General features: G+C 50.2%; 2 protein-coding genes across 2 annotated transcripts; one reads left to right on the forward strand and one right to left on the reverse strand.

Annotated features, from left to right (window-relative positions):
• Window positions 1–492: 492 nt before the first annotated feature.
• Window positions 493–5,113, forward strand: DLX6 (distal-less homeobox 6). The gene is made up of 3 exons (XM_065939268.1): window positions 493–991; window positions 2,242–2,435; window positions 4,227–5,113. Exons 1-3 carry the CDS (start codon window positions 574–576, stop codon window positions 4,476–4,478), a joined length of 864 nt encoding a protein of 287 aa, XP_065795340.1. The 5' UTR covers window positions 493–573; the 3' UTR covers window positions 4,479–5,113.
• A 9,718-nt stretch (window positions 5,114–14,831) lies between these two features.
• On the reverse strand, window positions 14,832–19,159 carry DLX5 (distal-less homeobox 5). Its single transcript, XM_065939239.1, has 3 exons — window positions 18,657–19,159; window positions 16,540–16,724; window positions 14,832–15,543 (listed from the first exon to the last, which is right to left on the reverse strand). Exons 1-3 carry the CDS (start codon window positions 19,009–19,011, stop codon window positions 15,214–15,216), a joined length of 870 nt encoding a protein of 289 aa, XP_065795311.1. The 5' UTR covers window positions 19,012–19,159; the 3' UTR covers window positions 14,832–15,213.
• Between the last annotated feature and the right edge of the window lie 7,320 nt (window positions 19,160–26,479).

Here is a 26,479-nt window from a genome sequence, read left to right on the forward strand (position 1 = left end):
AGCTCGGGGCAGGGATTGGAGTTGCCGAAGGTAGGCGAAGAACTCGGCGAGCGGCGCGCACACCAGTGGAAGCCGTGCGCCTGTGACGTCAGGGGGCGACTGACCAATGGGGAGGCGCTGCCCTTTGGAGACAAACCATTCGACTCGTGGCGTCTGCATCAAGTCTGAAAGCAGACGCGCAACTTTCGCAGAATCCACCTTAAAATCTCTGCCTTAAACTGCACCAGCCCCCAAAAAGCCAAGGGGGGAAACGAAGGGGGGGAGAGCAGAGTCCCCCCTCCCCCCTCTCCTCTCCCATCCCTCCCCCTTCCTCCTCCCTTTGAGTTAACAAGGCCCCGCTCACTATATCTCTTTATATTAAAAATATATATATTAGAGAAGAGCGAGGGAGAGGGAGAACCACCTCCACCCCCTCTCTTTTAAAAAAAAATTTTTTTTTAATTTTTTTTTTTTTTTTTTTTTTTGCAAGGATCCCAAGAGCTAAGGTGGCTGCAGAGGGGAGAGCGGCGCGAGCCAAGTGGGGGAGGGTGGAGGAAACCCGGGAGAAGGCTTTCTCCAGCCCCCAAAGTTTTGATGATGACCATGACTACGATGGCTGACGGCTTGGAAGGCCAGGACTCGTCCAAATCCGCCTTCATGGAGTTCGGGCAGCAGCAGCAGCAGCAGCAGCAGCAGCAGCCGCCGCCGCCGCAGCAGCCGCCGCCGCCGCCGCCGCCGCCGCACTCCCAGCAGAGCTCCCCGGCCATGGCAGGCGCGCACTACCCTCTGCACTGCCTGCACTCGGCGGCGGCGGCGGCGGCGGCGGCCGGCTCGCACCACCACCACCACCAGCACCACCACCACGGCTCGCCCTACGCGTCGGGCGGCGGCGGCTCCTACAACCACCGCTCGCTCGCCGCCTACCCCTACGTGAGCCATCCGCAGCACAGCCCTTACCTCCAGTCCTACCACAGCGGCAGCGCGGCCGCCCAGACGCGAGGGGACGACACAGGTGAGAGGCCGCTGGGGCAGCTCGCTTCTCCCGCCTCCCGGCTGCCCCCCACCCCGCCCGCCCCGCTCACTTCCTCCATGCCCGGGCCTCCGCCGGCCCCCTCCCCCAGGCGGCCCGGCGCGCCCCCGGCCGGGCCTGGTGCGCGCCCGCTTGCCTGGCGCCTGCCTGCCGGCCTCGCCCGGCCGGGCCCCTCCGCGCCGCCCCGGACCCTAGGCTTCCCTGCGGCTCGACCCGCCTTGCTCGCTCGTCTCCGGCGCGTCGCTCGGGCCGCGCCTCCGAGTCGGCGCAGGCTTCGCCGGACCAGTTGGCCCGCACTGCGCTCGGCAGCCCGCAGGGGCTGTGCGCCCTTTTGCCTCTCTCGTCCCCTCCGGGTTTTGACCCACGATTGGCAGGACCGGGGACATTTCTGGGCTAGAACTGGGGAGCGTGTTTGGCTCCACCACCTAATCGGGGCAGCCGGTGGCCTACTTTGCGTGGGGCGCCGGGTGCGCTTCGGTGACCCGGGGGGAAGCTGGCACGGCCTCCGGCTCTGGTTAAGCTGCTGAGAATTGGGCTCTCTCCCGCGGACTTTGAGGTGTCTCCCACCCCCACCCCTTCCGGGGCCCCCTCCCTCGGGTTTTTGATAGCTGCTGGCTACTCCTTTGTTCGTGGAAGTGAAGCCCGGGGCTCAGCACTCATGGGAGACAAAGTTGCCGCGTGAGGCTCAACCCGCTGCGGTGCTGATCTGAGCCTCGGGTGGTGTTTTGTTTGGGTTTTGGTCCCTCTCCGCAGACTCATTTTCGAACACACCGAGGTATCTTGATGCACCGGGCTTCGAGCTAGTGACATCAAGCCAACTGGCCGCAAAATCACCAGGGCGGCTCAAGTACACCTGAAGGCACTGTAAAGCCAGACCGAGGGGGCCCTGCTCCTCGGCGGCGAGAGCAGCCGCCCCGCGGCGCCGCGCACCCCGGGGAGCGGCCGGCGCCGCCTCCGCTGCGGCGGAGCTAGGCTGTTTGCCTCTCGGCCCAGGGCGCTCCCTGCACCCAACCACCGCACACGATTAGAGCCAGAGTCAGGGTCTGAAAGTAGCTTTTGCAGCCGCCGGGAGTACCCGGGCCCTGGGAACCCAGAGAGGTCAGGGTGGCTTGGGGACGCTTCAAGAAAACTGTTCATGGATTTGAAGAGTCTGGGCACAGGCCAGGCCAAGCTCGGGGAGACTGCAGCAGTAGCCTCACGGGTGATCATTCCTCTGTATCCTTTGCTTGCAGATCAACAAAAAACCACAGTGATTGAAAACGGGGAAATCAGGTTCAATGGAAAAGGGAAAAAGATTCGGAAGCCTCGGACCATTTATTCCAGCCTGCAGCTCCAGGCTTTAAACCATCGCTTTCAGCAGACTCAGTACCTGGCCCTTCCCGAGAGAGCTGAACTGGCAGCTTCCTTAGGACTGACACAAACACAGGTAATTCCAGAGAAGCCCTGAAATGCTGACCCTCACTTGCAGATCGGGCAGGGAGCTCATCAGGAGGAATTCTTGGCCTAGTCAACCAAAGATGGAAGGAGCTTAATGACAAATGCCTTTGCTCCAGTTATGCGCTTTTCTGGGACAACACAGTTTGGAATAAATGACCTGGTATTGAATACTGGATTGGATTTGCACATCCTCCCCCCGACCCTCAGCGACCCCACCCCAGTCTAGTGTCCTTCGGTGATCAAACTCATTATTTAATCGAGTCCTATTCCAGTAGAACAACACAAAAGAGAGCAAACAAGTAGCAGAAAGAGAAAAAGATGTTCAGACCAGGAGGGCTGTATAAGACCCGTGTTTCTTTAGGATCCTTTTGTGGGCTCTGGTACTTAATGAGGATTTCAACTCATTCACATTGAAAGAGTTATGAAGTGAAAAGGATGGGTTAGCCAGACATGCACAGGTTCCAATAGGATTTGGTAAAGTGACCAAGGTGAAAACTGTTCATCCTAGGATGGATGAGGTGAGTCTGTCTGAAAATTGTCCTCAGTTCAGTTGGTTAAATCATCCTGGTTGACTGGCTGGTGCAGGCTAAGGTACCTCCCTGGATCACAGAATTTGGGCATAATGGCAGAGCCGGAGATGAAGAGGAACGAAGCCTTGGTTAAGTACAGTTGCTGAAGTTCTCCGGTCTTACTAATTTGAAAGACGTGTGGGGCATTTTAGACTTCACAGGAAGAGGTTTTAGGTAGGTATATTAGGATCCTTGTCATAGAGCCAGGCTGCAGACACCTGAGGTTTTTGTCCCTGTTGATTAACTTGGCTGCATGGGGTGGTAGGCCTCATCTGAAATGGATGCTCTTCAGCAAGGGGACATCAGGTTTCTGAGACTGTGTGCTGAGACCGAGACTGAACGTCTCAGCACAGATGCTCCTTAAGCTCTTTCTTTTCAATTCAGCCTGCTTTCTCTCGCCATGTTGCCACTGGAAATATTTGGGATTTGAGATGAAGGGATTCCTGCTATTCAGTAACTTGTACTCCTTTTGGAAAAGCAGACTCCTAAGGCTAAGTAATTTTAAAGGTAAACGAAGCTGTACCATAGAAGGTCCTTCTTCACATAACGTAGGTCTGGGATGTTAGCTTGCATATGCTCCCGTCCTAGACTCCTGGTTCACATTTAATACTCAGGAGCCCTTTGACTTTTAGTGCCTGCCCTAACAATCATGACCGCAATTTGAACAACATACCAAGTAGGGAATGAATGGGGCACAGTCCCTCATCGCTGCAGGATTATGTCAGAAGAAAGGTGCTCCATGTACAGTGGGTGGCATATGCAATGTACGCCTATGTATGTATAGTCAATGCATTTGGGTTTTAATCTGTTCTTAGTCATTTGCTCAGGGCACATCCAGACTATTAGAGGAAGTGCATCCAGTTAGCATTAATCTGAAAAATTCACTGTGTAAAAATCCTCCTTTAGAGTTTGAACCTGGCTGTCTCCTTGGCCTTTATTCTAGTTTTATTCTTACTTATGCTGTTGTTTCAAACCTAGGCTTCCATCTAACTGAGGAGTTACAATGACTTTAGGTATCCGGACGAGATACCAAGTAATCGGCGGGGGTAGGGTGGGGTGGGGTGGAGTGGCGGGGAGAGGGGAGCGGCTAGAAAGAGGTGGAGGAAGGCGGGGTCTTGAGCGCTTGGCGTTTGCGGGATGTCTTTTTTTTCACTCTAGGCACCGGTTCGGTGTTTTTCGGGCCTAACGATCGCTGCTACGTTTCTTTCTAGGTGAAGATATGGTTTCAGAACAAACGCTCCAAGTTTAAGAAGCTGCTGAAGCAGGGCAGTAACCCGCACGAGAGCGACCCTCTCCCGGGCTCCGCGGCGCTGTCGCCGCGCTCGCCGGCGCTGCCTCCGGTGTGGGACGTTTCCGCCTCGGCCAAGGGCGTCACCATGCCGCCCAACAGCTACATGCCAGGCTACTCGCACTGGTACTCCTCGCCACACCAGGACACGATGCAGAGACCGCAGATGATGTGAGTTATCCGAGGGCAAAAGATACCCTAGGGAGACGTCTGAACAAGGCAAGGAGGATCCGGGACCTGCTTGCATCTGCCAAACCGAGCCGAAGGAGCAGGCTCGGGAGAACTCTTTATGTGTGGCCAGACTGTCTGGGCGCTTGTTCCCTTCTCTCTTCTCTCCCATCCCCTCGGTCTCTCTCTCACACTCCTCCTTTTTTTTTTTTTTTGCCTCCCTTCCCACTTTTCTTTTTTAAATTCCTTTCCCCATCTACCTTTTCCCTTGAGCAGCCTCAGTAATTGATTTTGAATCTTAGAGAGAGAAGGAGAAAGAGAGAGAGAGAGACTGGTTTCTAGGCCAGTGCTCCTGAAGCCTCTCACTGTAAGGATATTTTCCCTCACCCCTTGGGATCCAGGCTCTGAGCCTCTGTTTCTCTTTGGGAGTATCCATCAAAACGACTTTTTAAAGCAGACATTTTCCCCCACCAGAAGAATCTGTGCAAACATGGCAGCGTTTTTACTTGTTTAATGAGCTTGAGACATTACATGATGAAAAAGAAGCAGTTTGGACTCCTGCATTTTTATTTACAATCCCAGACTGACAAAAAAAAAAAAAAAAAGAAAGAAAGAAAAGAAAAGACAGAAAAGAAAAAGAAACCCTGACTTAACAGCCCTTCTCTAAAGAAAAAGGAAAATTCGGCTGTAAGATTAGAACATTGCCGGGAAAGGAATGCTGCATGTTTTATCAAAATGCAATGAGCAAGAATGATGATTTAAACAAAACAAAACCACTTTCCCTCCACCCCTACCCCCAAACCCTGAACTGGAATCAGGAAAGACAGAGGAAACAACCAAAATCACCATTCTATTGCTTTGATATCTTTACTAGGTGAATTGGTGGCATTCACTAAGCTAATAGGGACATTTATATCAAGAAACATTTCTGTATATATTGTTGAATTTTAGTTGTACATATACTTTGTATGTTTTTGTCTTCTTTCATATATGGAGTAAAAGCCACAAAACGCTGAGAGTGTCCTGTATATTTCTCTTTGTGTGTGTCTCTGTCTTACCACCCCCTTCTTCCTCTGCACCCCCCTCCCCAGTATATTTTCTATCACTCTTATAAGAATTCCTATTTCCTAATATGGGAAACCCTATATATAAACATCAAGTGCCTGCAAAGATATCAGTTTGCAGCACTAACCTTTGTCTGCAGTACTTTAACATTAACTATAGATGTTTTCTCAACTTCCTTTATATATTCTATTTTATTGTAGTTTCTACACATTTACCTATTTTTAAGAATCATTAGAATGATCTAACCCCAGGTTAACCTCTAGACACCCAGTAGTTTCCAGTGCTGAAACTGAGTATTCTCCTTTCCCTTTCCTCAGCCAAAATAATACAGCTGTATTTGTCTTTGTTTGGAAGCAGCTTTTTTTTTAAACAAACAAAAAAAGGAAAGAATCAGAGGGAAAAAAACAGAAACTAAATGCACAATTATGACTACTTCACGTTTACAACCCTTTACAAGCTAACTAGATAGGAAAACACACAATCCTGGATGAAATACATCCTTCCTTCTGATCTTGTAGAAAGCACAGAAATAATGAAAATGAAAAGTCCTTTCGTCATGCAAGCAGGAAGCCCCATACTGCGAGAATTAATGGCTACAGACCTGGGCATCCTTCAAATTATGAACCTTGAAACCACTGAGCCATTTATCAGAAGTCAATAGAGATACTCAGAGTGCTCCATATAATGACAGCGACATACAGTCGTGCAAAAGGACAGTCACTATAATTAGACACAAAGCAAAGACTACTTACCAATATACCCGTTCCTTTTTTTGTTGAGCAACTTCCACGCTCAGTCAGTCTTCAGAATGGTTTAAAACCGATCAGTCTTGTCATTTTCTAGCATTCGTATTGTTACATTAGGAAAAATGTTTTCTTTTCTTTTTTCCCCCTTCCTACTGTGAAACTTTGGGTTCGTAGCTCCCCAGGATCAATTCTGAACAAAGCCTCCAGCTGCAGTGCCATCCAATTTGAAGCAGACATTGGGGACAATTTAAGGTTTTTATCCACAAGAAGGTTTTTTTCCATTCTCTTAAATGCAGCCATAATTAGAGTAATTTTTCATGTAGCCCGCTGATTACAGCGTTTTTACCGTCAAAGATAATTACCTGTAATTTTCTTCCACTTTTAATACTAAAAAGCCATCTTTATTTAGATTCAGGAACAGGAAAGGCGAAACAAAAGAGGGAAATTATTCTGTTATTCATACACAAATTGCAGAGACGTAGGACCTAAAATTGAAAATTAACCAAAATTATAATGCTGAAAAGAATGGAAGAGGATGCAGAAGTACAGCTGGTAGTGGGGCTTTGCTGAATTATTCAAATTACGTTAGCGAGAAAGCTACCATACATCGAAACCAACACTGATTTTTGTTTAAAAAAAAAAAATCACCAGACACATGCCAAACCACTGAGAGTGCATGGAATTCTGAAACCCAGAAAATGCATTTTAACACATTGAAGATGTTACCATGATGCTCCAGTGTGGATCTTTCTATCTCTTAATACACGTTTAATGAAACAGGAAGTTCTATCAAGGGATCCTCCCAGGAACTGGCATTGGAGATGGGCTTCCTCTGGTCCTCTGAACTGCAAGGGTTAATCATTTTCACTTTTTAGAAGGTATTGACCCCATAGTAAACTGATTCCCCAGAGGGGGATAGGTAGGAGGGGCGTGGGTGAAGTCTCAGTGCCTACTACGCCTCCCCACGTTGGAACTTCCAAGAGTTCGAGTTCTAGAGCCTCGTTCTGACAATATTTTTTAAGTTGAAAAAAAAAAAAAAGGAACAATAGTTGCGAAGAGTGAGAGAGAAGGGGGGAAATTTCTTCTCAGTGCCAATAAGCATCTCATTTATTTTCTGACATAATTTAGCACAAACGTTCCTCCGGAGAAAGGCCTTTCTGTTTCTGTGCTGAGGTGAGGGAAACAAAAATTTCTCAGGCTCCTACCCGTAAAGTCTCCAGCTGCTTCCAGCATCTACAGGGTCAGGAAACAGCGTCATCTACAGATAGAACTGCACCGCATCTGCGACAGTCTCCCTTGGCAAGTCGCTAAATCAAACGGGTTCCCTGGCTCCGCAGCTCGACTCTGCGTCTCGGCCAATCGTGCCCCTCCAATCCCAAGGTTTCGGCATCGGGGCCTCTCAGGCCACAGCTCTCCGGGTCAGCATCCCACGCCTTCCCCCCTCCCCCGCCCCCAGCTTGAGGCAAAGACACTGGAAAGTAGCCCTCAAGTGGTTTTGGAGGCCAGTTATTCCGGAAACTTTCTCCCCAATACAGGAAGGCGTCAAAGGGGCTATAGAGTCAGAAAGATTCAGACTACACCTGCCTTTACTAATGTCCGCATACCTGTGATGCTAAAGGGGCATTTGTCCCTCTGTTTGCACACTCAACGCCCCCAAACTTAAAACCATCACCACGGTGTAAGACCTCCATGGATTTGTCTAGGACTCGTTTTGAGTAACAATGTTTCAAAGTCTATTTCAGCCTGGAACCTCTAGCAGACTTCCCTTCATACCTTACAGAAACCTGGTGCACGTCCTAGCTTCCAGTCACAAGCTGCACCAAATATCAACAGCACAGAAAGCAAGAGAGACAGATTGACTTCTTAAGGATCCCATTCTCACCCAAATCATTGTACTCACCAGAACCACAACCCTTTTACTGTTAAAGTGGAACCAAAGGTCAGAAATGAAAACCATCTCTAGAGCAAAGTTGCAGTCCATAACAAATCACAACAGCAATACATACAGCTTTGTGTGAGAATAGAAATATGAGCTGTGTCTTGTAGTACGCAAGAAATAAAAACTTACCCCCAGTGAATCCCTCTTAAGCAATGATCAGGGTCTAGAAATCTATACTGAACAGAAGCAGAGGAGAATATTTTTCTGAGTCTCAGGGCAGAAGCTCTTTCTCTATATTCTTGGTTGAGTGAGCACATCCAGGTGTGAAATTGTTTGCACACCCCAGCACCTCTTATATTGCCAGCAAAATTAGCTGTTATTACTGTCACTGTTTAGTGATGGTTAGCGTGATACAAAAAAAAAAAAAAAAAAAACTGCTGTAATCAAGACCTGGCGCATCTTTGCAAATTACAGATAATTGTAAACGTCCAGATTATGATAATAGCATCCTAATCCAGCCTGCAATATAATTATTACAGAGTGTTACATCTGAAACTGTCCAGTAGGGCTAATTCAGCCATTATTTAGACCCTATTTTTGTACTGCAAATGGGTTGCTGAGTTGAAAATGTACGATTGTAATTTCACAGGGCACTCAATGAGTAATGGTATAGGAAGAGGAAAATACAAAAGTGAAATGTGAACAGTAGCGATCAAATCAAACCCTGAAGGACAAAAGACTGTTTGATTCATATGGAAAAAGAAGAGCGGGAATTAAGAAAATAGCAAATCAGTGGTCTGAAGCATTACGTGTCCAAATCTTCAATATGTGGAGGGCTGATGTGTTTGCAAGGGCTTCTACATCTGCTGCTGCCTAGTGTCTGAAATAATTCTTTTTCTTTCTTTCTTTTTAAACCTGTCTTTCCCCCCTCTCTCTCCTAAAGCATTATCGTCCTTTAAAAAAAGGTGCCCCTCCCCCAACCAAAGAACATTTGTCAGTTTCATCATTGTTTCCACCAAGGCAGCCTCAGAAAGTGCCTGTCATTTGTTTATGAACATTTTCTTAAATGAATTTTCAATCTCTCCTGTCATCAGAGCAAAATGCCCTGGGTGTTTGTAAGTGTTCCTGAGCTTCATCTCCATTCTCTTTCACTGAAAACAAGTCACTGAGAGTCCTAAAGGATATCAGCAGAAAATGTATTAATTGCTGCTAATTAAATAAAGCCGGATGGGAAGCCCTCTCCTCTACTCACCTTGGCTGGCTATTGGCTTTAATCCTATCATTAACTTTTATTAATTAACCCACCCCTTCTCATGTCAACCAGTCCAGATGCTTCTTTTGCTACCAGTCACTGATGTACTTCTGTATTCCAGAAAGTCTGGTGTTTTTGATAAAGAACTGTCCCTGCCCCCAGATATGGTTGCTAAAGAGCAAGGTCAGTCTCCTTAAACTGTGGAGGGACAGAGGAGAGAGAGATTTGGAGAATTATAGCAAGAGAGTCTGGAGAGACACTGGAACACTGTGCTGGTTCCATAGTGAAAGCAGACTCGGGGTTCCAGCTGCTGCCTTCAGGAAGGTAAACCCTGCCCAGGCGGAAATTTCTGGATTCCAGCTCTGGTTCCTAGTGGGGAGGTCCTGGTCAGGGAGGCCGAAATCTGGTACACTACCAGTAGCTCATTTTTCCCACCATGAGAATTGAGAATTTCCTGGGCATCTTTTCCAGCCTCTAGGACAATGTGTGATGATTCTCCTCCCACCACCTAGCAAACCCTGGAGCTCCCCAGCCAGGGCCACCCTGCAGGGGTGGCAAGCAGGCTTCCTTAGCTCCTGTGAATTTAAGGGCAATAATGAAATGTCCCCTGTTTAGTGACCCCTGCTTACAGATGAAAGTTGAGTCCATATCCTGCCTCTTGCCCCGCCCTCTTCTCCCACCTTGCAAATGGCAAACGGCAGAAATAGTCCTTGAATGACAACGAGCTTCCAGGGGCAGATTTCTGTCTTCTCGCCTTTGCAATGAAAAAAAAAAAAAACTTTAAATCGTAGCTTGGACTGTTTACCGCCTTTCACCTTCACCTGCTTCTTAAAAAAAATACACTAGACTGTGCGTGGTGGTTTGACAGAGAATTCTTACTGAAACTTTGTGTGTGTGTGTGTGTAATGATGTTATGAAGTCACTATTTTCCCCTTCCTGTGGCGAAAGGTCGTAATATGTGGTATTTCACGATTTTATATAAATCTTGGTTTAGGATGTGGAACAGACTCAAAAATACGTGCGCTTTTGGCAGAGACTCCTTCGGGTCCCCATAAAGCAGAAGTAAATACCGAAGTCCCAGCGAACAAAAGAGCAAAAACACTTAATTGCTGCAAATCGGGACTCTCTTCTCTTTTAAAGAGAGATTCATGTACATTCCCTCGGTTCCTATCTTTACGGTTAGAGCTCGACCTATAAAACAGGTTATTACATTACAGCCGACAAGCCTGGATGATTGAAAGGGAAGTCTCCCCCCCCACCCCCGCCCCTCCGCAGTCGACACTCCGTGTACTTTCTGCCCTGTACCACCGGGGAACCGAAAGCTTGTCAGATGCAAAAGAAAACGGATGGGGCGGGGGTGGGAGATCGGACTGCGTAGAAAAATATTTAGCCAATCCCACATGTGCTACCGCTATTGGGGCTGTTTTCGAGGCCCAGAGTTCGCTGTGACTCTGAAAAAACCACGTACAGTGTGCAACACTCGCAGGCAACCTGGGAGAGCGCGGAGGGCGGGAGCAAGCCGCAGCGCCCCCTCCCCAACCTCCCCCGAGGCTGAAGCCTCCGCCCAGCTGCTGTGGGAGGGGGTGCTTCTGGGCGGAGGAGAGGGGTGACCGCAGGCGGATCCGCCGGCGTGGCGCGCTTCCCAGAGGTGCCGGAGGGCGTCTGCCCTCAGGGCGTGCCTCCGGGGAGGGCTGGAGCGCTCCGGGTTGGAGACGTCCCAGTGGCCAGGGGGAGGCGCGCCATCCCGGGGTTGCGGGATGGGGCGGGGAGGGGGTGGTGGTTGGGTCGCCCTAAAGGTCCCTCTCTTCGAATAAAAGAAGCGCTGGGGAGGGGGCAGGAGACGGGCAAGGGGCAGGGTTCCAGGAGACGTCCCTCGCGCTCGGGGCTGGAGAGCTCCGGAGACCGAACGGTGTCGAGGCCAGAGGAAGCTGCAGGGCGCGCTGCGAGGAGGCGAGCGCCGCCCGGCCTTGGCGCGCTGTGGGCGACTCCCAGGACGGCGCGGCCAGGACGCCGCGAGCCGTGGGGCGTCCGGTGGGATCAAAGAAGCCAAAGGAGGCCAGCCGGCGCGTCTGGGATTGTGGGAGAAGGGGCGGGAGAGAGAGGATGGGCATGGGCGGGGAGAGCCTGGCCTGGCCTGGCCTGCGCCTCTGTCGTCGGAAGGGGGTGTGTGCGTGTGTTGGTGTGCAGGTCAACACGCTGCTGCCCGAGGCCGAGACCTGGGTGGATCCGAGTGTGGGTGGACGGGCTCTCGGGTGGGTGCCCCACCGGGAGGGCGAGCGAGCGAGCGAGATCAAGGGCAACGAGGCCTGCGGGTTCCTGTGTGTGTGTCTTAGGCCCTGCGGCTCAGCACTGGAGCCGCCTGGCACCCACAGGAATGCGGCTTCTCTCAGCTCCCCCGGCCGCCCCCTGTTCCACAAGGAGGTGGCCGCCAGGAAAAAGGGGGGGGGAAGAGGGCAGAAATCCGCCCAGTCCAACACGAGCCTCAAACAAAGGCCAATTTATCTCATCTTTTACAGGAGGGCCCGGGAGGAGGACGGGGCACCAAAGAGTCATACAGCCGTGCCAGCAGCATGCCCTCGGCCTCCCGGGCTTTGTGAGGAGGTCTGAAGATGGGGACAGGGGCTTGGGAGTACGGGGGCGCGGTGAAGAAGCCCACGCGAAAGAAAGTGAAATATGGGGGTGAGCTTGACATCTCGGGAGCAGTAGATTGACAGCTAGGCAAGTGGAGACCGGAAGGGGCAGGCAGAGGTCAGGAGAGTGGGGTCGGGCATTTGGGAACCATATCGGCGGGGAGTGGTACCCGTTTACAGTAGATATAGGAATAAACAATGGAGGGAAGGCGGGAGGGTGGGAGGAAAGGGAACATCACATAGATATTTTTAGTCTTTGCTGAGGATCTGTTATTTTTATATCCTTGGGCGCAGGACTGCAGGGAGTTAAATTCCCCAGGGAGAATCCCCGCGGTGCCAGGGAAAACCCGCTGCAGACTGGTTTGCCAGAATATTTTTGTCCACGACTCCTAGACCAAGTTAAAAAAAAAAAAAAAAAAAAAACCGCGCGAGAGAAGAGGCCATTGCGAGTGGAAGAAGTGAGGTTAGCACAAGGGAAGGAATCCTGAAACCAAGTCTGTCCGCTCAGCGCTCCGCCCGCCCGCATCGCAACGAGGCTCCGATGTCCTTAACGACAAGCAGTGTCAGGGCTGGGGGTGGCGGGGTGGTCAGTAAAGAAGAGCTTCCCTCTTCTTTCCGGGAAGAGTCCGAACTCACCCTTGCCTCTGCTTGACCACAACGGACGAGGGGGGGCGGTGGTGGTAGTGAAGGGATCCCCTTTTCAAGGCCAGGAAAGGAGAAGGGGAGATGACGGGGGACGCCTGGAAAAATATCTGCCCTCTCCACGTGTAGAAAAGTAAAGAGTGTGCTCCGGGCACATGCTTGCCCACTCCGGCCACCAGCGGGTCCACCCCCTCCAACCTTCCCGAGCACGCACCCCGGGGTGGCGAGGGGCGCCCGCGCTGGGGAAGCTGGCACTCGACAGCCGCGCCCGGGCGCGGGATCCCAGCCGGATCCGCCAGATAGAAAACGCTGGCTTTCGGTGTAATGGAAACTCCGGAAAGTCTTACAAGCCAAGAATGAAAAGCAGGAAACAGAGCCCTCTACCTTTCCCCTCATCCTCCTATTCTCTGCCAACGCAGAAAACAAAGTGGGTTCCGCACGGCTTTCCCCCAAGCGCGTGACCACCCGGACCTTCTTCCGAGAAAGACGAGCTGGAGGGTATCGAAGGCGGAGGCAACTTCAAAAAGGGGACCGCTTCGGGGGTGGGCGAGGAGGGGGTGGTCCACAGCCCTGGCCACGGCCCACGAGCCGCCTTGGAGCCAGGCAGGGTGTCCCTTCAAGACACGCAAACCTTCGAACCCCCCTCTAGGCCTTTCCAAACTGGCAGGTTAGAAAGGAAAGGGGAAGAGAAGGAAGGAGACGAGCAGAGGAAAGAGAGAAAGAGGCGAAAGAACACACAGGTAAATTCCCCTCCGGGCACACAGCGTGCCTTTTCAGGTCTAGTCTCCCAGCCCTGGAAAAACCTTCTCAGAAATCCTCAGATGACAGGATGTAATTTTTTACGTTCTAATCTCCACTCCCCACCCCCAAGAAGACTCTTTTGTCAAATTTATTACTGCTGACTTCCTAGCTGTAAAATATAACTCATGCAGCTTGTAATTTCCAACAAATGATTTCCCTTGGTGTCCCAAGGAAACAGAATCAGGCGGACTAAGGGACAGTCAGAAAAAGACACCTAGAGTTCTGGCCTGAGAGCGCAACTCTAGACCCGAGCCGTGGCTCTCTGTGGTCACACTGCTGACGTCTCTGTGCAGAGGTGCGGGGAGAAGGACGGGACAGAGGCCAGGGTTGCTGCACGTCCAGCCTCTCCGCCCCGGAGAAGCCTTCACAAAAGAGAAATCCCTGCAAACAGATTCAACTTCCCACCGATTGGAAGCTGCTTTGCCACTGTTTTATGTAAAAGCAAAGCGGGGAGTGCTCCTTCCTGAAAAAACCAGTGGTAAAGAGGATGAAGGAAATAAACTTATGTTTGGAGTATTATCTATCTCACACGAAGGAAAATCAACCTGGTGCCACAATGCTTTCCTCCTTTCGTCCACCTCACAATTCCCTTTCCTGGCCGAAAGAAACCGCCCCCCCCAACCCCCGCCCCCCATCACCACCTCCCGGCCCCTCCCCACATGCCCTGCTTGGCCGACTGATTTAGGTCCATCACTGTTTGCAAGTCCCGTGATCCTTTCCTCTTGTGAAAGAGCTCAGATAAATTTATAATCATACATTAGGGAGTCCAAGGCACTACCATTTGCCACACTGCAAAGATTTCAGTTTAAAAAAAAAATGTAATAGGAGGGGAATTTTTCTTTTTTTCATTTTCTCATCTCTGGAAGCTCCCTTTGAAGGGAGTGTAATTTGTCTAATTGCTCTGGCAATACACAGAGGCTGATGGAGGTGGGGGGGGGGCAGTCTCCTCCATAATTGCTTTGAGCTTAGAATTCAGAGTGGTTATTGAGGGATTTCTGCTTCTTTCTTACTCACACACACAGAAGGAGGGCTGTATTTAGATGTCAGCATTACTTTCTACCTGAAACAATTTGGGGTTAAACTTAAAATTATCTAAACGCTTTTGTGGTTAGGCCAAAAATCACCTTAATATATATTATATGGCAGTACTCTAAACAGGCCACATATGTATATAGACATATAAAGTAGCATCCAACATACACACATCTACAGTTCTGTATCCATGCATCCCCACTTTCTGTTTTCCTTTTTGCCTTGTTGGATCTCTACAGTTTGTCTTCCTTTAATAGCCTGCACAAAACATCACTAGCCCATTGTAAGGGGGGCATATGGAGTATCTTTCAGAAACATTTTGCTTTCATGGTCGAAATAATTTTATTTATCCAGAATATACAGCTTAATTCTTCTATCTACACTTATTTACATGGTTAAAATAACATTGAAAAAAGTCTTTTGAAAAGTTGAGGTCATAGATTTCAAGGCACCATTGATAGTGTCCACAGTTGCGCAAAAATGTTCGTCTGTAAAAAAAGGGGGGACGGGTCCTTTGAAATGCAATAACTTACATGCAAAAAAAAAAAAAAAAAAGCTTTACACATGAATTTTTTTGTTTGTTTCCGTTTTTCCAAACTTTCCCATATGAATTCCTTTTTTTAAAAAAAGGTTGATTTTCTAAAACAGCAAAAACACAGTAGTCCCAAAAAAGAGAGCAAGAGAAAGCGGCTGGTCTAATAGAGTGTCCCGGAGGCCAGCGCCAGCGGGTGCTGTAAGGAGCCGGGCGGCGGCAGGTGGGAATTGATTGAGCTGGCTGCGCTCGGGTACCAGGAAGCCGAGTTCTCCAGGTAGCTGGACGCGGGGGACTGGTTGGAGGTCGGAGGGTGGGCATGAGGGTGGTGGCTGAGCGAGCGGGACGAGCCCTGGGGCTCCCACACCGCTGGAGACTGCGGCGAGTTACACGCCATAGGGTCGCTGGAGCTGGGGCTATGCTCCGGGGGCATCTCCCCGTTTTTCATGATCTTCTTGATCTTGGATCTTTTGTTCTGAAACCAGATTTTCACCTGGGTGGGGGTGGGGGGGAACAAAGGCACACGTTACCGGGACGCTCAGGTGCTTGCCCCCGCGCCTCCCCCAGGGCGGCGACCTGGGGCTTAATTCGGCCCCCAGGAGGCCGCACCCTGGTGTCCCCCAGCAGCTGGCGGCCTATGGTCAAGGGGCTGGACCCGGGGGCACAGCCTGGATCATGGGTCCCAGAAGGGCCGCCGCTGGGGCAGGACCCCCAGGCTTCGGTCTTTGGTTGGGGCCGGGGGAGGGGGAGCGAGCGTCCGCGCCGGCGAGCGCGCACGTGTAACCCAGCGCGGGACGCACGCAATGCGGCGCCACGAACGTCTCCAAAACAACCGCTTGAGCGCGCTGCGCCAGGGGCGCGTCCTCGCGAGGTAGGAGGGGGACCAAGGAGTGGTCTCCCGGTTGCCCGACCGCCTCCTTTTCCTCTCACTCCTGCTCGTCTTCGAGGACATTCTTTATTCTTCCGTAGGCCACCGTGGGGTTGCGGTGGGAGTGAAGGGGACCCTCCAGGGCAGACTTCCCCGAGCCACAGCGCCCCCCACCTCGGACCGGCCGCAGGCGCTGGGCGTGACCCGCTGCTTCCGGCCCCCAGCGCGCGGCCTGAGACCCCCGCGCGGGGACGGGGCCCTGCTCACCCCAGCTGCTCTGCATTGTGCGGAGCACTAGACAATTTCTTAAAGCTGCGAGGGTGTCCTCGAGACAACCCTCCCCTTGTTCCCAATCTAGGGAACTGGCCCCTCAGCCCCCGTAGCCTCGAAGGGCGGGGTGCTGCTTCTGGGGATGAACGACGTCTCGCTGCCGTCCCCACCACGCACGGCGACGGCACCCGGCCTGACTTCTAGAGGGGAGGGCGCGGGGTCAGTGTCTGTCTGTCTGTGAGTTTCTCGCGGGCCCTGATGAGTCGGCTCCAGCCCGCCGGGACCGAACCGCGAGGTCCGCCGGGCTTGCAGCCCAGGCGGGGCTCTGGCCCAGGCCGCGGCCGGATTTACCTGTGTTTGCGTCAGTCCCAGCGAGGCGGCCAGTTCGGCGCGTTCGGGCAGGGCGAGGTACTGAGTCTTCTGAAACCTTCTCTGTAACGCGGCCAGCTGAAAGCTGGAATAAATAGTCCTGGGTTTACGAACTTTCTTTGGTTTGCCGTTCACCATCCTCACCTCGGGCTCGGCCACTTCTTTCTCTAAATAATCAAAACAGACCCGGTTAGAACTCGTTGGCAGACAATGACCCTTTTGCAGAAGTTGCGAATACTGTCCTCGAAATTCTTAGCACGCAGCTTTCACTCTCTTTCCCCCATCTCACCACCTTTACTTCACGGGAGGACACCCCCCCCCCCCCATCATGGAAAAGTCCAGGTAGCCTGATTAATTCCCTTCTCTGTTTATTCAGGTTCTCCTGGGTTTTTGCAGAGCGTCTGGCACAGCAAAACTCCCCTCTCGGCGTCCGGGATTTAGCGCTTGCAGCGGTTCTTGCTTCACCCGGATTCGTTTTCAATCCCACCTTGTGTTCACCGACGGCTCTTGGGTGAGTTCTGGGCCCGTCTCTCCCGGGGATTCAAGCGAGGAAGCCCGGGCCGCGGTCCCCCTTATGTCAGCGTCTGTTCGGGCGCCCGCAGAGGCCAGACGCATGGGCAGGGAAGACGCTAACCGAGGTCTCCAAAGTTCAAAGACCCACAAGCAAACTGCTCCTTCAATTCAGAGGCAAGCGGTCCGAGCCGCCGCAGACAGAGGGTCGATTATGCAGCCCCCATAATCTCCCTGCAGATCTGCGAGGGCACAGATGTGTCTGGTTTCTTTTACAAATAGACTTAATAAGTTCTTGGCCAAAAGGAAAAAAAAAAATCTTTCATGTATGCACGAAGCACAGAGCTACTGAAAGGAACGAAGACACCCCACTTCTCCTCCTCCCGCCCCCATCCACCCACCCACCCACTCCGGCAATCTTGTAAAGTTTATCAAGAGTTACAATTTGAAAAAGAATCTGCGGTGGGGTGTTTTCGTAGGAAAGGGGCGGCAGATCTGGACGAATTTAGCAGACTTGGTAGTATAGACTGGGGCGGGGGGGGGGGGAGCGGAAAGACTCTCCGAACGCGTGTTTTCCAAACGTGCCCTGGGGCCACAAGTCCCCTTTCACAAAAGTACCTTCTTATCAAAAGTGCCCATCTCTGAAAGGGGCGGAGACCCTCTCCTTGGGGTGTGTGTGTGTGTGTGTGTGTGTGTGTGTGTGTGTGTGTGCGAGCGCCGAGCTCCTGGGAGAGGAAGGGTGGAGGATGAGGACTGTGGTCTCCATTCTGCCACAGCAGGGGATGCTAATATTAGCAGGATTATTAATGTGCTGGTGGGAAGAGATCAAACCTGACCAGCAAAACCTCTCCAAGGAGACCTCATACCTCTCTTACCGCCCAAACTCACTAACCCTCAAACTCTCCAACTAAGTTTCAAGGCAGATGAAAAAGGAGACGCCTTGAAAAAGGAGATGGGAAGGAGAAACAAATTTTAGGCACCCAATGGAGAAAAAAAAAAATTGCTCCAATAACGTGACCCTTCAGCAAACCTCCTCCACCTTTAAATGGCTTTTTGTTTTTGGAAATGCCTTGGATAAACCGCAGGGCTTTCGGCGCGCTCTTCCTCGGGCGGGCTAGGGCTCGCGGGCCCCCACCCTGCCCCGCGTGCTCCGGGCACCCACACCACGCTGGCTCGCAGCTACTCCCAGACTGTTCCCTACGGAGTCTTTGAGACAGCCGTGCATCCCGACTCCCACCGACCGAGCTCGCTTACCGCCCCCACCCCCCGCCCCCAATCCAACAAATAGCCTTCTCCCTACCCCCTTTCCAGTTTAGCTGGCTTGCTCTCCGGGCAAGCTGGGAATCCAGCGACTGAGCGGTCGCCTGAAGGGACCGACAAGAAGAGACGCTAGTCCGAACACTCCCCGCAGGCTGCTGCTACTAAGAATCTCTAAAGTGCTGGAGAGGGAAATCTCTCTCGTTTGTAAAGTCCCGGCCCCCACTCCCTTCCGCCGGGTGCTCCCCCATTGCAGTGGATAGCGCGGCTCCCCCAAGTCCCACCGCATCTGCCTCCTCCCGAATCCTGACTCCCACCCCCACTCCCGGTACCTGGCTGGCTGGTGGCGCTCGGAACGCGGTTGTAGGCGCCGCCGTACTGGTGGTAGGGGCTGGCGTAGCTGTAATCGGCGTAAGCTTTGGCAGGGTAGCTGCCGGCGGAGCCGTTCACGCCGTGGTACTGGTACTGGTAAGGGTTGAGCGCCTTGCCGTAGGAAGCCGAGGTAGGAGAGCAGTAGCCGTGCGGGGCTCCCCCCGGGGCGCTGTAGTAGTCGGAATCGGTAGCCGACGACTCGGGCAAAGTTGGCGATTCCTGAGACGGGTGGTGCATGGCTGCGGCCGTCTGGAACGGGGCTTGGAAGTCGCCGGATCGGATGCTGGGGACCCTTCTGTCAAACACTCCTGTCATCGCTCGCTGGCGGCGGCGGCCCGAATTGGCTGTGGGGCTGCTCCGGTCTAAGCTGACATGGCTGTAGGAGCGAGGGAGGAGGAGGAAGAGGAGGAGGAGGAGAGGCGGCGGCGGCGGCGAGGAGGAGGCTGGGAGTCGCGGAGGCTCTGTCTCCGGCTGGCTGACTGCTGGCTGAAGCGCAGCACAGCCTTGGTTAAATCCTTAATTGCGCGCTTACGCACAGCGGGGTGGATCGGGTTCCATTGGCCAGGGCCTCCGGAGCAGCAGCAACACCCTAACTCGTCCAACTAGTTTTAGTACAACAAAGCATTGCTTAAAAAAAAAAAAAAAAAGGAGAAAAAAAACGAAGGGGTGGGGGAAGACTGAGAGAGAGAGACAGTTGTTGCTTGTTGGGGGAAGGAGGGGTGTCTCAGGCAATCTGTTTTCAGTGAATTCTGGAGACGACGCAGAAGCCCCAGCACCCAGCTCTGTACTGTCTGGAGACAATGTGTTCCAATGAGCAGCCTCAGAAAGTGCACATGTTTTGGGATGAGGCCGACCAGTCTCTCCTTGCTTCTCAGCTGCACCAGGGGCGAATGTGGAATGGAACACTTAAGAGTGAAGTGGGGGGGAGGAGGGGGGAGTGGGGATGTGGGACAAAGGCAAGAAGAAATGGATGAGAGCAATATTTTTAGTGGGGTACTGGGAGCTAAGTTGTAATTTACATGTGTTGAAAATTTGCGATTTGGGGAAAGACAGACAAATCTGGAGCAAGCACTTCCTTTGCCGGAGATGAGTTTTATTTCTGAGAGGGTGAGACAAGGGTACTCAAGAGTGCACAATAAATGGCAGAAAGAGTTCCTGCAACCCCCGGTGCCTGCAGTGACTTTAAAAATCACTGTCTTAAGCACAAATACCTTAATGACTCCCAAATTGCTGGTGCCCCAAAGGAGCAGGCAGCCCCACATTTTGTCCAATATTCTATTCTATTCTGATGCCACTGAAATAGAGGATCTATAATTCTGTGTTCAGTGGCCAAAGACTCCTGCAAAAGTGAACGGCCTACTTAGCGCCCTGTCCTCAGGGACTTAATGGGAACGCCCAGAACACTGGGAAGTAAAGATAAAAGCTCTTCAGGGACGTTGGGTGAAGCTCATCGATTTCCCTCTCCCAGCTCCACGGAGGTAGAACCAAGGGCCTACTTTTTCCTTCCCCAGGTCTGGGTTCCTGTATCCTCAGTCCCTTTATTTCCTGCATCGAAAACATCTTAGGTCGTATGCAAAGAGAGAAAAGGCTCAAGAATCAGACCGTTGGTGTTTGGGTTGCAGAGTTTGCTTTTCATGACATGTCATTCTTGCTCTAGCAGTGATCTAGGTGGGAGATTAGAAATTTAATGTTAGTTCACCGCTCCCGACTGCCTCTTCCCTCGAATAGGCCACTACAGGAGCTGGATCCTGATTTGGGCCCTCCCAGCATCTTCCTCCAGGGGTCGGGGGAGCCTGGGAGCTTCACTCCACTTCCAAGGTGGATGGCCTCTTATTGGTGCTTCCTCCCTGTCCCCCACCCCCAGTTGGAGAAGAAAACATCTCCATTGATTGTTTCTAGGCCTAGTTTAACTGGGGAACTATTTTGGCTCAAAACATGCTAGCAGGAGAGCCCAGTGGTGGGGGTGGGGGTGGAACCCGGTGCCCGGATGCCAGCCGGATGCCAGCCTGGCTCTGCAACTCCAAAGCTGAGGAGCAACCACACATGCACGAACTCCCTGCCTCTGCCGTCTGGGCATCGTAAAACCACAGCTGTGGTCGCTGGGCCCTCTGGGGGCAACTTCAGCTGAGGGGGGGCCCGTGGAAGGCGAGGTGTGTGTCACCAGGTCCACAGTGCCCCCTTGCCCTGGCCCAGCCCGAGTCCCCGCACCCTGGACTTCTCTGAGACAGATGCCCCGTGAAGAGAGGCAAGGCTGGCCGCCCAGCCTCACCCCATGCTGTGGGTGTCAGCCCCCTGTCCACCCCCTGGCTTTAGGCTGGGGAGGCCACAGGGCTTTGGAGGAATATGAGCAACAGCAGCGGGCTTGCAGTCCTGGTCTGTGCTCCGGAGAAGGTGTCGGCGCCCACTGAGTCACCTTACACACATCCTGCCTTCTAATTACACGAGTCGCTTCCCCAGAGCAATGCCAGGGACGGTTCAAAGCGCCTCCTGGCAAAGGCGAGTGACTCGGGGAGCAGGCCCCTTCCACAGCGCCCCCCTCCCCTCTACTGCCGCAGCCTTGCCCTGGTACTTTTATTTATTACAGATTGAAAAGTTATTATGTGGAGGGAAATAAGGGCAATTGGGTTATGCTAAATCAAGTGCTCCTAGCAGTGTCCTTAGACATTGCTGAGAAGGCAGATTTCCACTTGGATGGATTGGAAGCTGCAGAATTTGGGCAAAATTTGGAAGTTCAAAATCCAGTTGACAACACAATGTTACAATATCAAGTTACCCTAAACCTTGCTAAATTTCACCTCAGACCAAAAAAAAAAAAAAAGACATTCTCTCCCACAGTTTTTACACAAGACAAAAAGGAGTTGGGGGGGGGGGGCGGGAAGGGAAGGATTTAATTCTTTGTTTCAATTCCTAAAGTGTTGGCCTTCATGCCAGACAGGAAGACACTTTTGCAAAGGCCTCTGCCGGCCTCCAAATCCGGGTTGTGTCTCTGAGAGTCCAGAGCATTGACTTGCTTGCTTTGTCCTGTTCTTTGCTAGGTTGACCCCACTCCCTGATACCCTTCTTTTCCTTAAAGGAGGCAGGAGGGAGTAGGAGCGCTAAGAGGGGCCACGATATGGTCCCATTTCATTTCCCATGTTGTCTTTGTGACTCTGTACCGCTGGCCCCCCAAACCTGGTTGCCGCTTCAGACCCACCCTCCCGGCACACTGGCTTTGGGTATCCTGGCTGACACTTTCTCTGGTACTGTGGTGGTTCTGACACAAAGGCCCAGAGGTTGGAGATCAGCGGGCTGGACGCTGTCACCTCTTTCTAAACCCACTGACCGGCCCAGCCTTGGAGAAACAGCCCCGCGGCTTCCAGCTTCTCCAGAAAATGCTCTCCCCGCGGTGGCACGTAGGAAGAATGTGAGTAATTTCATCTCCTAGTAGCCGAAATTTGCAAAGGGCGGGAGGGGGTGGAGGGGAAGCGGACCCTAAGAGAAGAGCAAGTCTTTACCACGAGCGCCACCCAGTGTCCGCGAGGAGCAGCGAGCAAATGGCAAAGGCTTCCCAGACTCAGCGTTCCAGGCTAGACAACGCTGGTTTCTCCTGGGGTTCCCATCGGCTACCACGTGGCTTTCCTTCGATCCACTTCAGCGGATCTTTCTCTCCACTCCTACGGCCCTTCGTACCTTTCCTGTTACTCCTTATACATCCAAACTCTTCCTCTTCCCCTCGCCCCCAACCAGATCACTTTTTTCCTGGGTTTCAGCATGAAACCCAGAAATTTGGGGGAGTATCATGACTTCCCTGGTGGTTCAGCCCTAAAGAATCCGCCTGCAGTGCGGAAGACGCGGGTTCGATCCCTTGGATGGGAAGATTCCCTGGCGAAGGGAACGGCAATCCTCTCCACTCTTCTGGTCTGGGAAATCCTATGGACAGAGGAGCCTGGCGGAGGACAGTCTATGGGGTCTCAAAGAGTCGGACACGACTGAGCGGCTAAACAGTGACAATAACATGCTCTGGGATGCCTAGAAACAGGTGAGGCTGAGCCTTGTTTTGGAGACAGTTCTGAAGAAGCAGGGGCCCCTCTAACTGGATGGAGCGCTTGATGCTGAGGGTGATTCACTACTTCCATGACCTGGAAAGATGGTGCCACTGTGAGTTTGCAGGGAGAAGACCTTGGAAAGGCCTAGGAGAAGGTCATTTTAATAGCAGGGTTAACTTAGCTTTCTCCCTCTGGCCCCTCTGGAAGTCTGCTTACTTGTAGGTGTACCAAAAGTAGAACATCCTTTCCTTTGGGCTTAAAGCTCAGACCAGTTACTGCACCTGAAAATATTTATAACTTAAGATCTTTTTAATATGTAAACTATTTAATTAAGACATTGTACTCAACAGTTGGATGCACAGAATTCAGGTAGATAAAGGACCCTCATAGCATGATGTGCATGTGTGCATGTTCAGTCACTTCAGTTGTGTCTGACTGTGGCAAGCCCATGGGCTATATATAGCCTGCCAGGCTCCACTGTCTGTGGAATTCTCCAGGCAAAAATATTGGAGTGGGTTGCCAGGCCCTCCTCCAGGGATCTTCCCAACCCAGGGATTGAACCTGGGTCTCCTGCACTTTTTGCATTGCAGGCCGCTGAGCCACTGGGGAAGCCCGCATAGCATGATACTAGCATTATATGTGAAAACTTGATATAAACAAGGCTTCTTTATTTTAGAATCTTTTTAGAATTATTTTTGAATCAATGCGCTACCTGTCTTTTAAAAGTCCTTTTCTTGGGTTGAGGTTTATTTCAGTTTTTATTTGCAGTGCTTGGTCTGTTACTTTTCTTCATCTGTCCAGTGAAAATTGCTCTGAGAGCAGTTCACTGTTTCTATGTCTTTAACGATCACGATACATCTAGAGCACTTTTCATCCCAGGAATCTCAGACAGAAACACAGCTGGTTACATATATCTTATATTTTGTAGAGATAGATTTGAGTAATCATTTTATTTACAGTGGAGCATCACTGTTCTTTGAGGTAGGGCACAGAGATCATTTAATAACTTAAGGTAAGGGACTTAACTTTCTTGGTGGTTCAGTGGCTGAGACTCCATGCTCCCAGTGGAGGGGGCTGGGGTTCAGTCCTGGTCAGGGAGCTAGATCCTACATGCTGCAACTGAGACCTGATGCAGCCAAATAAATAAATAACAATAAATTTAAAAAATAACTGTAGAGCCCCCAAATATTAAATTTGATGTTTGTCTAGAAAAGACACATTTCCATGAATTTGAGGTGATGAAAAGATAGGAGTGATGATTTAAAAAGTGGTGAAGGCTTTTAAAAAGTATTGAAGGTTGTTGGCCGTTGGTTTTGGCAACTGAGCTGAATGGCTTTTGGGTCTCTTTATAGAGAGCCAGGCACACTGGCTTGAAACTGACTTTCAGAGGTGGTTCCTTTTCTGAGTTAACAAAACTGTCTAATTCCCCACCTAGGTTTAAGGTTGTTCCCATCCACTCATGAGGCTGAACTAACTAGGCCGAAGCCAAAATGCTTGGCCTATCTGAAAGGACAGTGAGCTTACCCAGGGAAAGAGGTGAGGGAATGGGGGTGTGATGGAGTGATGGGAAGGAGAGGTAAAAAGATTCCTCCCATCCTGAAATTAATTACGGTGCCCCCCTGCCCTCAAGAAAAGTGTGTTTGGAGTTAAAGGGTATCTCCAACAAAGTCATTTCAAAGGATTCACTAGCAGGCAATTATAAATATTCTGAATAAATTAAAAATCCCCAGAGGGGAAAACTATTTTCCACTTAATTCCAACCTAATAGGATATTTTTTGTTTTTTCCCCAAATGATAGTGCAGATCATAGACTTCTGCACATTTTGTTTTTATAATTAAGACATTAAAATGTGTTTATTCATTTAACTTAAACATAACTGTTTAGGAAAAGGCCTTAAGTATCCACTCAAACCTATTCTCTATGAGATGAATTTAATATACCACAGCTGAAAACACTTCAAGCTCATCTAAGTAGGAAGTAAATGGGATTATATTATTATATGTCTTTACAAACTGAAATTGAGTTATATTCTTCCTTCTAAACTCAGATTTCATCTTCTTGAAAAGGTTTGGCTGTGATACTATTTACAAAACCTTTATTCTTCTTAAAGATATATAAATATTCCCATTTAAAAATTACCCTTTGTGGAGTTAAAAGAAAAGTAATTGGCAGACAGGGATTCGGAGCAATGATCCAACTCTGGCAAGGAAATAGCAAGAGTGGAGCTTAAGTCATTTTTAATAACGTTCTAATTCCAAGATCAATTTAGAATTTTAAAGTTCATTGATCCTAAGCCACTGTATTTTTATGATCTGACAACACTGTATGCAAAGATGTAAAAAAAAAAAAATCACTTCTAAAGTCAAATCCATTCAGACTATTCCAACACTGAGCTGGGTAAAACTTGGCACACAAATATATGCATGCGGGCAGGTCATAGAAATTTATAGACATCTTTGCACTCTGCCTTATTTGTATCATTTTTATAGATTAAAACAAACAGCAAGAGAAGTCAAAACCTTTATGTACAGCTGTGTTTACTACCTCATACCTTCTAAAAAGAGGAAGATTCTTAAACAGGCAACCTCAGCTTGCGAGAAGAGGTTTCCCTGCTGTGTTCCACAGCATCATCAGTGGAAGGCACAGTGCCCACCTGGACTTGCATCCCTCTGTGATCCTGCAGAAGAAAATTAAGGCACCAGAAAGGAAAAGTCAATAGCTTTCCAAGTGAAGTGTAGCTGACGCAGCAGCGGAATCTTTTCTTAACCCCCCCCCCCCAAAAAAAAAACCCAAAAACTGTAGACAGAAAAGATACATTACCCTACTTGTACCCAGGATCTTAGTAAAGTCAATTTATATAGTCCTTGGGCAGTTAAGCTGATCTTTGCTTCTGCAACACTTAGTTTGATTTCTCTTTCTCAACATACTCTTTTATAAATTTATTTTTATTTGTAGGATAGTTGCTTCACAATAGTGGTTTGGTTTCTGCCACACATCATCATGAATTAGCCATAGGTATACCTATGTCCCCTCCCTCTTGAATCTCCCTCCTACCTCCCACTCTTTCCCACCCCTCTAGGTTGTTACATAGCCCCAGTTTGAGTTCCCTGAGTCTACAGCAAATTTCCGTTGGCATAGCAGACTCTTAGATGGTGCATTTAGCAAAGTTGTATAAACACATACATTCCCATAATTTATTGCTGCATCCTGGTTTAAAATGTTTTCTCAGTTTTACCCCCAATAGATGTATGTGTTTCGATTGGTTACTTTGGAAATCAGGGAACACTTTGGTTGCTATTTCTGCTTTTCAACAGCCCTCACTTTGCAGGCAACATGCTATCTGCCTGCATGCACTATTTTGTTTTCTTTTTAAAAAACATCATTTATTTACTTATTTGCACTATTGTTAGTTTAAAATTGGGTTGGAGGAGTGGGTGAAATGAGTGAAGGAGACCAGAAGGTAAAATATTCAAGTTATAAAATAAATAAGTCACGGGGACATGATGTCCAGAATGGTGGCTATAGTTAATAGTTTTGTGTTGCATGTTTGAAAGTTGCTAAGAGAGGAGATTGTAAGTGTTCTCATAACAAGGAAAAAATGTAACTGTATGGTGATTGATGTTAATTGGACTTATTGTGGTGATCATTTTGCTATATATACAAATATCAAATCATTATGTTTTACACCTGAAACTGATATATGTATCAATTATACCTCAATAGAACAATAAAATGGGGTTTAGGGCTATCTTGGAAT

Source organism: Muntiacus reevesi, chromosome 6 (assembly GCF_963930625.1).
Source record: "Muntiacus reevesi chromosome 6, mMunRee1.1, whole genome shotgun sequence".
Taxonomy (NCBI): Eukaryota; Metazoa; Chordata; class Mammalia; order Artiodactyla; family Cervidae; genus Muntiacus; species Muntiacus reevesi.